Raw genomic sequence first — 13077 nt, 5'->3', positions numbered from 1 at the left:
ATACCTGGATATTTTTGGGGCGGAGCCTGAGGAGGGAGGGGTTTTCAGAGGGGAGTGACTTCAGTGCCATAGAGTCCAATGGACAATGCAGCCATTTTCTCCAGGTGAACTGATCTCTATCGGCTGGAAAACAGTTGCAATAGCGGGAGAACTCCAGCTACTACCTGGAGGTTGGCAACCCCATTAAAATATGATTCTTTTGCAATACTGATGCATTAAAAATGTTGTCAGGCACAATCATAACATTTTTACTGACAATTTCTTAGTGCCTAATCCTTTTATTTCTTTCCCTCTCTTTCCCTTGTGTGGCTTGTCTTTTTGTTTGTAAGCCTGAGGGCAGGGCCTGTGTCTTATTATATAAATTTGCATATAACACCCATCAGTAGCAGTGTGCACTGAATTTTAATTGCCCTGGATGGCTTCAAGAAGCATTGTTGTCTAAAAAGCAGGATACAAATAAAATAAGTATATATTCGCCACAACACTTGTTATTGAAAAATAGTAGAAACCAAAGCTTCACTGCACATTTCAGACTGCAGAGGAAGGCTTTGTCAGTTAGCAAAAATGATCATCCAAGATGGAAATAGGAACTGTGATGAGTTCTTGCTCTGATGCTACCATTTGTTACTTACTTCAAAACTGTTGTGGGTATTATCACAACATGGCATGGCATGTTTCATTTGGGTTGTATGTGTTCTGTAATTTATGTGTTTATTTTCATAATTCTTTAAAAAATGGAAAATATTATTTAGGAAAGCTTTTGGAAACATTTTATTTGCCTTTAATTATTTAATTTGGTTAATCCACCTATCTGTTTGATGTGATGCTATTGTTGTAGACTTTTTTGGAAGGAGGGGTGTTTTCTGATCCCCCCCCCCGCATGCCAGTTTTGCCATCTGTGCCATGCTAAGTGAAGTCATCATCTTCTCCCATTCATAGAAACATTCCTTCAGCAAAAGCATTAGGATTGAACATCATAAATGAACCAGGGCATTCTGTCATAAACCTGCCTTGGGTCTATATGTGCTTACATGTCCATAGCTCGTTCATGTGAATGTGTGTTCCTCTTTTTCGTGCCACCACTCCAGGTTAAAATTCCACCTTCCACATTACCAGTGACCTGATGAATTGGATTTGTTTCTCCACTCTTACACAAGAAACCTGCTGGGTGACCTTGGGCTAGTCTCACTCTCTCAGCCCCACCTACCTCACAGGATGTCTATTGTGGGGAGGGGAGGGGAAGGTGATTGTAAGCCAGTTTGATTCTTCCTTAAGTGGCAGAGAAAGTCGGCATATAAAAACCAACTCTTCTTCTTTGTCTTCGTCTTCGTTTACTTCTTTGCCGCACCTCATTTGGGGTATTCCCATTGAGGCTCGCTTGGTGCCTGCGTTGCTTTCTTTTAGCACTAGGCCAAAATGTTTCTGTTCACCAAGGCTTTTCATTAAGGGATTGATCTTTCAACACTCTTAGTCTGGAAACTTATTTTTACTCTGTCTGTGATCTGTTTTTTCTAATGCTGGATTTTAATGAATATCTTTTTATTTTTTTTAATTATTTTTATTTTGTAAGCTGCCTTGAACAGGTGACATAAACATCTGCTGAACAAATAATAAATATTTAGCGGATACAGTTTGGGGGATCAGAGGCTTGGTATAGGAACTGCTGTGCTATATTTTACCTTCCCAGGAATTAATTACAATAACAAAGCAGAATGAAATTTTAAGGTTATGTATTCCTATTTTTGCTACAAGACCTAAGCAAGGCTGTTAATGATAGGACATTTTGGAAAACATTGATTCATAGGGTCACCATGAGTCAGAAGCGACTTGACGGCACTTAACACACACAAGTTGCGAAACTAGTAATAATTATTTTTCAAGCATGTATTTCTAAAGAACCCCACAGTACGTCCTTCACAAATCTATACATTTGAAATAAACGGGCTTAGCGTTCTCCTCTAGGCTCCTTTAGAGGGTGATGGTGTCACCCAAAGATGCCCTCAGTCCATGCTGTACCCTCCATTGTGAGAGTTGCAATCAGTACTGTGTACATTTCAGCCTCTCTCTCTCTCACCGAGAGCAAATCAGATATGCTGAGGGATGGGGGCGGGGGGGAGAACTCTGCATCTCCACGGGCACTTCTGGCTACCAGCATGAACAAATGATGTAATGGGCCTCATACAGCTGCTGTAAAATGTTCAGCACAAGGGTCATCATGGGACAACTTGCGCTTTGTTGACTGAACCCTCCTCAATAGCAGAAGAAGAAGAGTTGGTTTTTACATGCCGACTTTCTCTACCACTTAAGGAAGAATCAAACCGGCTTACAATCACCTTCCCTTCTCCTCCCCACAACAGACACCCTATGAGGTAGGTGGGGGTGAGAGAGCTCCAGGAGAGCTGTGACTAGCCCAAGGTCACCCAGCAGTCTTCATGAGTAGAAGTGGGGAAACAGATCCAGTTCACCAGATTAGCCTCCAAGCGCTCATGTGGAGAAGTTGGGAATCAAACCCAGTTCTCCAGATCAGAGTCCACTGCTCCAAACCACTGCTCTTAACCACTACACCACGCTGGCTAGTAGGCCAATGTCTGCTTAGAAGCAGCTGAGCAGTGGTGGAATTTATCATCTGCAGGTATGCAGAGACCTGTAAATCCAAGTGCAATCCAATTATGTCAATTGCATGTGCTAGTTGCTGAGGATCCCATTTTCTTTTCTGTCCTTGAGAAGCAGATTTTTGCCTTAATGGGTCGGTTTTTCATGTGCCTTGGAAAAGGAACAGGACCATGGAATTCCTCTGGAGCATATCCCTGCTACCCACTTGTAAAGTTTCAGGAAACAGTGTAAGGCAGAATTGATTAAGAAGGTGTTTGGTTAGTATATGTATTATGTATTTTCTGGAACTGGCTGGTGTTCTCTTTTTAAGTAGATTTGAAATTATATTGTTTTACCCATTATTGCTAGCTGACTTAAATGCTCCATGGGGGGAAAAGTGAATGGAAAATGTCACAAATACATACATTTCCATTAATTCCTAGGAGAAATATAGGGAAATCCTTCGCAGGAAAGAGTGACGTTGGTGTACAAAACCATATATTCCAGTCTGTTTTTGTATGACTGCTTGCTGCATTGCTGCATTTCTGGCTGTGCGCTAAAGCAAAAACAAAACAATACAAAACAAGGAGACCAGGCAGACATTTTTGGACATACAATTCTTGTCTTGCATCTCCAATTTCTGTTCTTTAGGGATATTGTTTTCTGAATAAGAACCACGGATTTACTTCACTTTCTTTAGGTTCCTTGGTACGATTCAAGACACACCATTTTATCAGGTGTGGTGTGAAATTGGTGCACAGTCAACCTCTTAATTACCACTACTGTGCAACGAGTGAAAGGGAAGTAGGGTTGCCAGCTCCGGGTTGAGAAATACCTGGCGATTTTTGGGGCGGAGCCTGAGGAGGGCGGGGTTTGGGGAAGGGAGGGACTTCAATGCCATAGAGTCCAATTGCCAAAGTGGCCATTTTCTCCAGGTGAACTGATCTCTGTCGGCTGGAGATCAGTTGTAATAGCAGGAGATCTCCAGCCACCACCTGGAGGTTGGCAACCCTAAAGAGAAGTGTGGGCCATGGTTGATGCCATGCATGATTGCTAAAATGCACATCAAATGAACACTAACACAGTCTGTCAAGTGTCTTGTCTTGCCTTCTTTCTTATGTGGGGGTTCCTGAGTTCCAACAACTCTGTTATAGAATAATTTCTTGTGAGAAGAGGCAGCTCAGTTTAGAAGTTAAGATCTTTTAAAGAATGCCTCGGCTAAGACATTCGTCTTGATTTGTCTCTATGATGATGTAACAGTAGGGAGGAAAAAAAGTCCCTTTTGTTCTACTGATGTTGGTGTCTGCAAATATTCTAGTCGCACAGAACACTTCAAGAAGTTATCAGCATGCCTGCACCACTTGAAAACCTACCGACTGTTTCACCAGCATAAATTGAGTCAATAAAAGACATTAGCTTATCCATTTGGTACCATTTTTCAGGATCAGTCTGGCAATGATTCGGTATACTAAATATTAAACTGAGCAGGCCTAGTATCTGGGAAGTAGTAAAATAGAGCCAATTTACACAGCAGGATGTTACACAAGCCAATATTTCAATACCAACACAATGCAAAAGTGCAACATGTGCAGTATCTTCTCTTGACAAAACAAAAATAGCCAGACTTGAGCCTTCAACAAGATCTGTAACAGATGTCACTGTTAAAGCTCGGCAATCAGGCAGCTGCATGTTGCTAATGAAAAAAATGCTAATGTATCCAAACAACGTAAAACGTCTGAACAGAAAATTTATCTATATGCCCACGAGCATAGCAAATCTAGTGCAATGAATTACGCTTTTGGCCCCATCTATCATCTCCTGCATGTTCAAGGATCACAAGTAGCCTGAATGCCGAAGGTCTGAAGAACAGCAAGCTGCTGAATAAAAATAATTCCAGATGGGGAGCCCTGTTAGTCTTGAGCAGCAAAATAAAACAAGAGTCCACTGGCACCTTGGGGACGAACAATTCAGGTTTCATGAATCAGGGTTCACTTCATCAGATGCAACTCACGAAAGCTTATGCTGGAATAGACTGTTAGTTTCTAATGTGACACTGGATCCCTGTTTTATTTTGCAGATAAAGAACTTCCCACCCACATCTGCATGTGAGTTATGGAAGGGCCTCCCTTTATCGGCAATGGCTGGGCTCACTGGCATGCAGCCATCGCTCTGGTAAATCCCCAACAGAGATGGGAAAGCTAGGGTTTCCAACTTCCAGGTGGTGGCTGGAGATCTCCTGCCATTACAGCTGATCTCTAGGCAACAGAGATCAGTTCACTTGGAGAAACTGGCTGCTTTGGGAGGTGGATTCTATGGCATTGTCCCCCACTGTAGTCCTTGCCTTCCCCAAACCCCACTCTCCTCAGGCTCCACCCCCAAAATCTCCAGGTATTTCCCAACCTGGAGCTGGCAACCCTAGAAAGCACTTCAAGTATGCACGTAAAGGATCTCCACCCACATGTGGGGTGGAGAGGAGGAATGGCTAGCCTGGCTGGTTTTCAGTCGGAGATAAAGTCATTCAAATTTGTTCCAACTGACACGACTGCTTCTAAAATGCTTTTCTAGAATCCCCTGAGTGGGCGAGGGAAGAAAGCAACTCTTTAAATCCAGAGAATATGGGAGGTTCATACTAAGCTTTTCACACATTCTCCTAATAAGAACCTTTTTTTGAAATGGGTATGGATGTGATATCCATTTAAATGTTAGTGCACTTAAGCCTAGTAGTGTGAGGTAATCAGTAAGGTAATCATTTATTTCTACTCTTGTTCTGTAATCAGGGCTTAAAGCATATAACTTTGACATAACCGTACTGTATATTTTTATTTATTAAAATGTATCTAAGGTAAAGGGGAAATCACTTATTTCCCAAAGGCCAGTAACCCTGATAACTGTAATGTCTTCATAGAAGTTTTGGCTGAAATTGCTCTTTCGTTTTCTTCTTATGAACAAAATTCTGTAGCATTACACTCAAAGTAACAAATAAATACTATTCTAGTAACAGTAAACTCAAATAACATAAATTGCATAATTGGGAAAATGTTATAGCAATTCAAAATGCAGTTGGAATGATGTTGAAAGAACTACAGTATATTAGAATCCGTTGAAACAGAACTGCCTGCATCAGTGTGGTGCTCAGTGGTTCATTTGCCAGTAATAAAAGCTGCTCCTTGAAATTGTATAATACATTTTTTATGACTCAGTGTAAAATAAGGAGCATTCCAAGTGATTAACAAATGTACAGTGACCATTATTGCCAAAATTTAAGGTTTGCTTATTTATCAAAATAGATGAAAAAAATCAGACTTGCTTTTTGGGTTGAAGGCAATACTTAGCACATTCACCATAGAAATTACTTGCAAGGACCTGGATCCAAAGGGCTACTTCAGGCATGCCTAGGGTTGCCAGCTCTGGTTTGGGAAATACCTGGAGATATTTGGGGTGGAGCCTGAGGAGGGCAGGGTTTGAGGAGGGGAGGGATTTTAATGCCATAGAGTCCAATTGCCAAAGCAGCCATTTTCTCCAGGTGAACTGATCTCTATTGGCTGGAGATCAGTTGTAACAGCAGGAGATCTCCAGCTAGTTGGGAGCTGAGTAGCTGTTGCTACTCCCACCCATTCTGAGCCGGTTGAAGCTCACAAAGGTTCAGCTTTGCCAGGGTGGGGGTGGGGCCTGTGATGGGACATGCCTGGGGGTGTGCCTCACACACATACATATCTATGAATGGTGTGAGATTAAGCCAGCTGGGTAATAGTGGCTGTTTTATGGTCGTAAACCTATAGTTGCTCTTCCTACAAACTTGTAACATGGGTTGTTCACACACACCCATGATCATATCCCATAATCACATGAGACATGAGATTACTGCATAGTTCTGAAGTCTTGGAGCCTGTGCTAGGGCCCCCTGGACCTCAATAAAGTGTTCCTACTTGTTTTCACGACAACCAAGTTTCAGACTTATAGCCTTGCCTTGACATTGGGGGAGGCCTGCTTCTTTCAACCGCCATTATGAACTATTTTGGTTCCTTGATTTCCACTTTGAAATGACCGCTTACATTGCGGTTCACTGGTGTTCTAATCAGCTCCTAATGCTGCTAGTTGGTGAATGAGAAAGGAAAATCCAATGGCCCTACCGGGTAGCATCAAGAGGAACACAAAGGCTGCTAACCTCAGTGCTGGGCAGACAGTATGGCTGCCGGATAGAAGGGCCTGGTGCAGGTGACGACACCAGTGACTTGCACTGGGTGCTGCTGCATCACCGCCATGGTGTTGAAAAAGTAGACTGAATTGTCACCCTTGAGCCTGCTCTGAGAGGTCTTGACTCCCGCTGCCACAAATCACTGGATCGACCTCCTTAATTCTTAGGGCCTCAGTAATGGAATCTGCATAAACCACCAGTGCATGAGCTCTATAGTACCATCTGTCTTAGTATTGAAAATATTCTGAGCAAATGAGGCAAATAAACTGCTAATCTTTTAGAGCAGCCTAACTAGTTAAATCATATAATTGATATTTGAAAGCAGAAAACTGTACAGGAGTGTTAAAAACCTCTCCTTGTCAGATATAGGAAAGCCACTAATAATCTTCAGGAAAACAATAAATTAGGGTTGTCAGCTCCATTTGGGAAACTCATGGAGATTTGGGGATGGAGCCTGGGGAGGACAGGGACCTCAGTGGGGTACAATGCCCTAGAGTCCACCCTCCAAAGCAGCCATTCTCTCCAGGGGAACTGATCACTGTAATCTGGAGATGAGCTGTAATTCTAGGGGATCCCCAGATCCCACCTGGAGGCTAGCATCCCTACAATAAACAGGAATTAAGCTTTTTCTTTCAGGCTCAAAGATGTAATAAAACTTTTAAAACATCAATTATCATTTAGGCTGCTGCTTACATCTTCATTTTGCTTGCTGTCAAGTGGTCTTAAAACCACACTAAATCAGAATCACCAATTGTGTGAATTTATAAGATCGGTCTTCCTGTAGAAGCGTTAATGGCTTGGGCTGAAAATCAATGACACGTTTCAATATAAAACCCTTCTGAGATTTTAACAGTTGTCAGAGAATTCTGCCCATGAAGGCCTCCACAATGAATACACCCCTTTTTCCCCGCCTTCTTGATTAAATCAAATTGTGGGGCATTAGCACATGAATATTTACACATATATTTAAGCTGAGATATGAGCAGGTCAGAGCTAAATGATGGATAGTAATCAATACTTCTGACTGCTAGTCAGTAAAGAAACTTAGAAGAAGAGCTGGTTTTTATATGCTGATTTTCTCTACCTTTCAAGGAGAATCAAGCTGGCTTACAGATACCAGAAGCACTTTGAGTTCAATATGCCTGACAGTTGATACAGGGTACAAACAAGAGACCTTAAAATCAGAGCCTGAATCATCTTCACCCTTCCCTCTTTTTTGTTTAAACAGTTCTGGAGAACTCAGAAGCTTGCTCATTCATTGTTTGTATTACTTTGGTTGGTTTTACAAAATGGTATTACATGGCTTTTTGTTAGATTTTGTTTTGGATCAACTGGCTACCTGTAACCTGTTTAAAATTTTACTTATTCCATGTTGATATTGATCTCAACGTTTGAAGTCTTTGTAAGCAGTTGTGTCTGAAAGCACTGATTTAATAGCAGTGCATTGGAAGCAAAAAAAAAAATTTTTTTTTTAAAAAGCCCACAAAGTGGAAGTCTTGCCCTAATTGGAAAATTAGACTGTGAACTCTGGCAAAACAAATTAACGTTGACAGTAAGGCTGACAAGGAATTTGGACAAATTTCTAATGCATAAAAGCAGCCAAAAACATTTCTTTGAATACATCAGGAATAAGAAAACAAACTGGTAGTAAGAATTGTTGCCCTTATATTCTGTTTGTTGACTTCCTGCAAACATCTGGCTGGGCTTTGTTGAAAACAGGATGTTGGACTAAATGGACCATAAAAGTGATTTTGAAGGATTCTTCTGTTCTTAGGTAGAGTAAAAACTGTGCAAATAATTAAAAGAACTACCATTCTGTACAACATGCAATTAGGCTGAAGCATGAGTCCATTAGCACCTTAAAGACTAACAAAATTTCGTATCTGTGAGCTGTGACTCACGAAAGCTCATACCTGGCCAGAAAGTTTGTTAGTCTTTAGGGTGCTACTGGACTCTTGCTCTTTTCTACTGCTGTAGACAGACGAACACGGCTACCCATTGTGAGCTATGCAATTAGTCTGTTAATTCCTCAGTAGAGAATGTTAATGACCAACTTAATTTAGTAGTATCATTGCAACCTGACGATATCACTGCCTGTTTCAACACTTGCTGTAGACAATGGACATGCCTAATGGTTTGGGTGTGAGGAGTGTTTTTTGGATGTCCAAATCAATGCTCAGCCATGAAGTACAAAGTGGATCTGGGCAGTTCTCTCTTAGCATGATTAATACCCCAGGTTTTTTTTTACAATACAGTGTTCTCTTTATTCTTAGAGAAACCATTTAGCCTCTTAATTTACTGAGGACAGTGAAATGATCTGTAGCACAAGTGGAGGGCAACTTGAGATTTGAAATCAATCCAACCAAATCAGGTTAGAGCTAATATTCAGGCATACTGGTGACAATCATGGTAACAAGTGTTCTTACTGCCACTGGTGCTGCACAAAACCACCCAGCCAACTTGTTCTGAGTATTGAAGTAGCTTTTGATGATATAGGCTTGGAACATTCAGTGGTTCACTGTGGTATTTTTGCTAAACATTTCGTAGACAAAATTGCTTGAGTCTGACGTGACGCAGAATCCATTGGTTCATCTGTTCTATCTGTGACTATCTGGTCACAGTTGTTTGGGTGGAAGAGCCTAGACCACTGTACTTGACCCTGATCTATCTTAGTTTAAATCTAGCCAGAGGTAGAGTGATCCTCATGGATCTCTCAGCAGCTACCACTACAGTTGAACAATGTATCCTTTGGGAGTGGATGATAGGGGTATGCATTCGGCTAAAGCTGAACTGGAAAAAACCCTGAAAAATGCTTGCCACTTTCTCTCTTGGATTCTATTAGTAGCTAGGCACAATGCAGAACAGGTACAAAATGATCTCCATTCTACTGGCCTGGCAGATGAAACTACTACATTTCCTCATTCAACCGATTCTATCAGTGCCTGGCCGCTTTGCCAGAGGGAGTGAAAACAATACTCTTTTCATGGATCTGACTGGCTCTGTTCTCATACTCAATTAGGGACCAGCCATGCTGCAAGATGGGAGAGAGAATAAAGTTTTGACCCATTTGTATTTCATATTTATTTTGTTAACTGCCTTTAATGTTTTCATTGAAAAGGAAAGGAGGGTTAAAATATAATAAATACAAATTATTTGAGTATTACCATCACTACATATTTGACACATTTTTAGAGCTCAACTGATTCGGACTGTATCTATTTGTTAATCATGGGAGTATGTTGTCTCCCACCAAATACCAATAGATGGTTAAACATTTTTAGGGAATTTCTGGATCAGACCCATGGACTCATTAATTAAACTAGTTATCATGCTTCCCCCAAGGAACTCTGGAACGACAGATATGACTGCTTTCTGAAAAGTCTGATGACCTAGTACTTGTTTCAAAGAATTACCATTCCCAGGCTTCCTGGGAAGGGTGAGAACACATGCCAATTGTCAGTTTAATACTGTATGGCAGGCAGGAAAGGGAATAGCACAGCCCGTATTTTTCCTTTATTGTGTAGTGAATTGTTCTTCAAGGAAGCCTTTTTTCAAATGGATGTCATGTGGTCACTACAACATGCCTAGTACTTATTGATTTCTAAATCAATCATGTGACACCAAAAAGTACAAAAACAGCATTTTTTTTAATTCTGATTGCCAAATTATTTAAGGCAGGTATAAAAATGAAAGCATTCAATATACACTTTACATAAAATAAACTAGATTACAGCATAAAACAAGTAACCAGGCAATGGCATTAAAGTCTCTCTTCTAAAACGGGATAATTGTAAACATTAAAAAAAAGACTGCAGGACTATTCAAGTAATAGAACAATCACAGACGTCTTCTGGTATGCAGGCTATTGGGTTATTTGCCATTCAAGATTATAAAAAGGACATTTCATTATTCACAGATGCTCATTATTTCCCCATTTAAAATCTATACATTATGTACAACACAGTTTTTGTGGTACTGGCAACCCCATGCCTTCCAAATGTATATTCTTCACAATACACAATTACAATGAAACAGTTAATACAGTAACATTTTACACTGATGCATCTTAATAAGAGCCACCAAATAGACATCTAAATTGTACCAAAGTGTCATCGTCGTCATCACAGTTAGCCTCTATTGAGGGTTGTGGGCAATATTAGAAGGGTATACAAGGTTCAGGCACACAGATACATAACATTAGTTATTTACAATTTTAAAAAAGCAACAGGAAAAGAAATGACCTTTTGTGGTTAACACTTTCTAAACAGGACAAGTACACTTTTTTTTTTATTTACTTTGTGGTTTACAACTTAGCAGCAGACCCTGTGTGCGAGCCTGATTACTGATACAAAAAAAGTAAAGAATATATATATATTTATATTTATATATATATAAGCATATATATATATATATATAAAACAAAAGTCTAAATACAGCAACATTTGTAACTCTGTGATAAAAATCTGCAATTTACAAAAATGAAATGACTTGTTTTTGCCTGCCATTAAGGCATTTCAAATTAACACCATGGAACTGATGTCTGTAATAAAGCGCTTTTTTTTCATGTGATCCGGTCACATGACAATATACATTTCCAAAATCATCATTCTCTGCAAAACAAAAGGGGGAAAAATCAGATTTTAGAACAATGTCCCTTTCAAGCTTTAAAATCAGCAATCAATCAGCAAAATAAATCAAGAGTTACGCTGCAGCAACACTACAAGGACTTCATTATTATAAACTGCAACAAGCTAATTTGCATATAATTATATGTACGTTTCCATTTCCTTTGAAAGGATGGAAAGTAATCTTATTTAAAAGCAGATAAATTATTTACTAAGAAATGCATATCACAGATTATGTGAATTGAAGTGCTCCCCCAATTTTCTACGAACAATTTGTTTCTTACAAGCGAATCAAGTCATAAGAAAGAGGTGAACATCTGGATTACAAAAGGGCGTATACTTATATATAAGACAAAATAAATCGACTTTAGAAACGGCAGACCTCCCCCACCCTTAAACCCCTAATCCATGGAGTTCTAAATGACTTGCTTTGACATGATGGGTAAGATATGTACAAATATTTCAGGAGACAATAGTCTGCTTCAGTGATTAATTATCTGTGCTATGGTAACAGCTCCACGGGGGGAAAAAAAGCACACTTTTATCCTGGAGAGAATAATGTCGCTATTAACTGAACAAAGCAGCTGCCCTATAAAGAATGAAGTCTATGCAGCCCTCTACTCTTGAAACCTGCAATTTGCTTCTTCTCCTCCCTATTAAGATGTCTGCATAAGTATAATTCAAGGTTTACAGGATATTTACCTTCTTTGTGCAGGAAACATACCAGATGCAGATGCCTGAGCAGCCACCTGCTGAGTGGCAACAAGGGCAGCAGAGGTCAGCCCTGGAGGAAAGGTGAAACAGTATATCTCAATGGAGGCATTTTCTCAGTTTGCTGGCCCTCCAGAAAGTCGACAATAGCTGCGGCCCTCAGTTTTAACAAGACATGAATCACAACAGCCCTGCTGCACTTTGTGTGAAAAGCATACATAATTATTGCAGGCAGCCAAAAGGAGAAAAACTGGCCTGCCTGCTCTAACCAGCACGCCTTCTTCAGATTTCCCCTAATAGGCATTTTATACGGGGAAGAAGGCATTCTGCCTTATTGTATTCTTTTCCAAGTACTGCACTGCATGGTGCTAAATGGCTTGTATGAATTCTTGAATAGGAAGCTCTAAAGAAAATAATAGGCACCAGGAAACAACAAGAATCAAAAGTCACAGTGAGTTACAGCAGCGACTTGGTAGCTACTTGCAATGTAATACTTTCATAATAGCTATCATTTTAACATTTTGCCTTTTGAATGCACATAATGTATCCCATAAGGCATATGGAGTCGCTGAATTGCATTTGAAACAATCAAGATTTCTACACAAGAAAGGAACTGTTAAGGTTCTGAATGAACATAATGAATTAATGCCATTTAAGCCAAACTGTATAGCATTTCTTTGCTACGGATGGGAAAAATCTGTTTTTTAGATTGCTGGAATACAGCATCAGAGAAAGCTTTGACCGCATCTTACTGAGTAGCCATTTGCACCAATAATATGTGCTGTGTGTGTGTGTGTGTGTGTGTGTGTGTGTGTGTATATATATATATATATATATATATATATATATATATATATATATATATGAGTATAATTTATATATATATATATGAGTATAATTTAGAACACACTGAAAGGTGTTTTTTAAAACATGTATCTTGATTCCAAGTTTTTA

At 39.9% G+C, this 13077-nt stretch overlaps 1 protein-coding gene across 5 annotated transcripts in view; it reads right to left on the bottom strand.

Annotated features, from left to right (window-relative positions):
• Nucleotides 1–10415: 10415 nt before the first annotated feature.
• Nucleotides 10416–13077, bottom strand: part of ZNF608 (zinc finger protein 608) — a 142278-nt gene continuing 139616 nt past the window's right edge. For 4 of the 5 annotated variants that reach the window (XM_056849192.1, XM_056849189.1, XM_056849191.1 and 1 more), the window contains 2 exons: nucleotides 12115–12196; nucleotides 10416–11397 (listed from right to left, as the gene is read on the bottom strand). In XM_056849192.1, the coding sequence (XP_056705170.1) occupies nucleotides 11391–11397; nucleotides 12115–12196 (89 nt within the window). In that variant the 3' untranslated portion in view covers nucleotides 10416–11390. Of the gene's footprint in view, nucleotides 11398–12110; nucleotides 12197–13077 lie in introns of those variants that run through there. The other variant, XM_056849193.1, reaches the window with a different exon arrangement.

Source organism: Euleptes europaea, chromosome 4 (assembly GCF_029931775.1).
Source record: "Euleptes europaea isolate rEulEur1 chromosome 4, rEulEur1.hap1, whole genome shotgun sequence".
In the NCBI taxonomy this organism is placed as follows: domain Eukaryota; kingdom Metazoa; phylum Chordata; class Lepidosauria; order Squamata; family Sphaerodactylidae; genus Euleptes; species Euleptes europaea.
The sequence above is the reverse complement of the archived record's forward strand: the minus strand, read 5'-3'. Positions and strand labels throughout refer to the sequence as shown.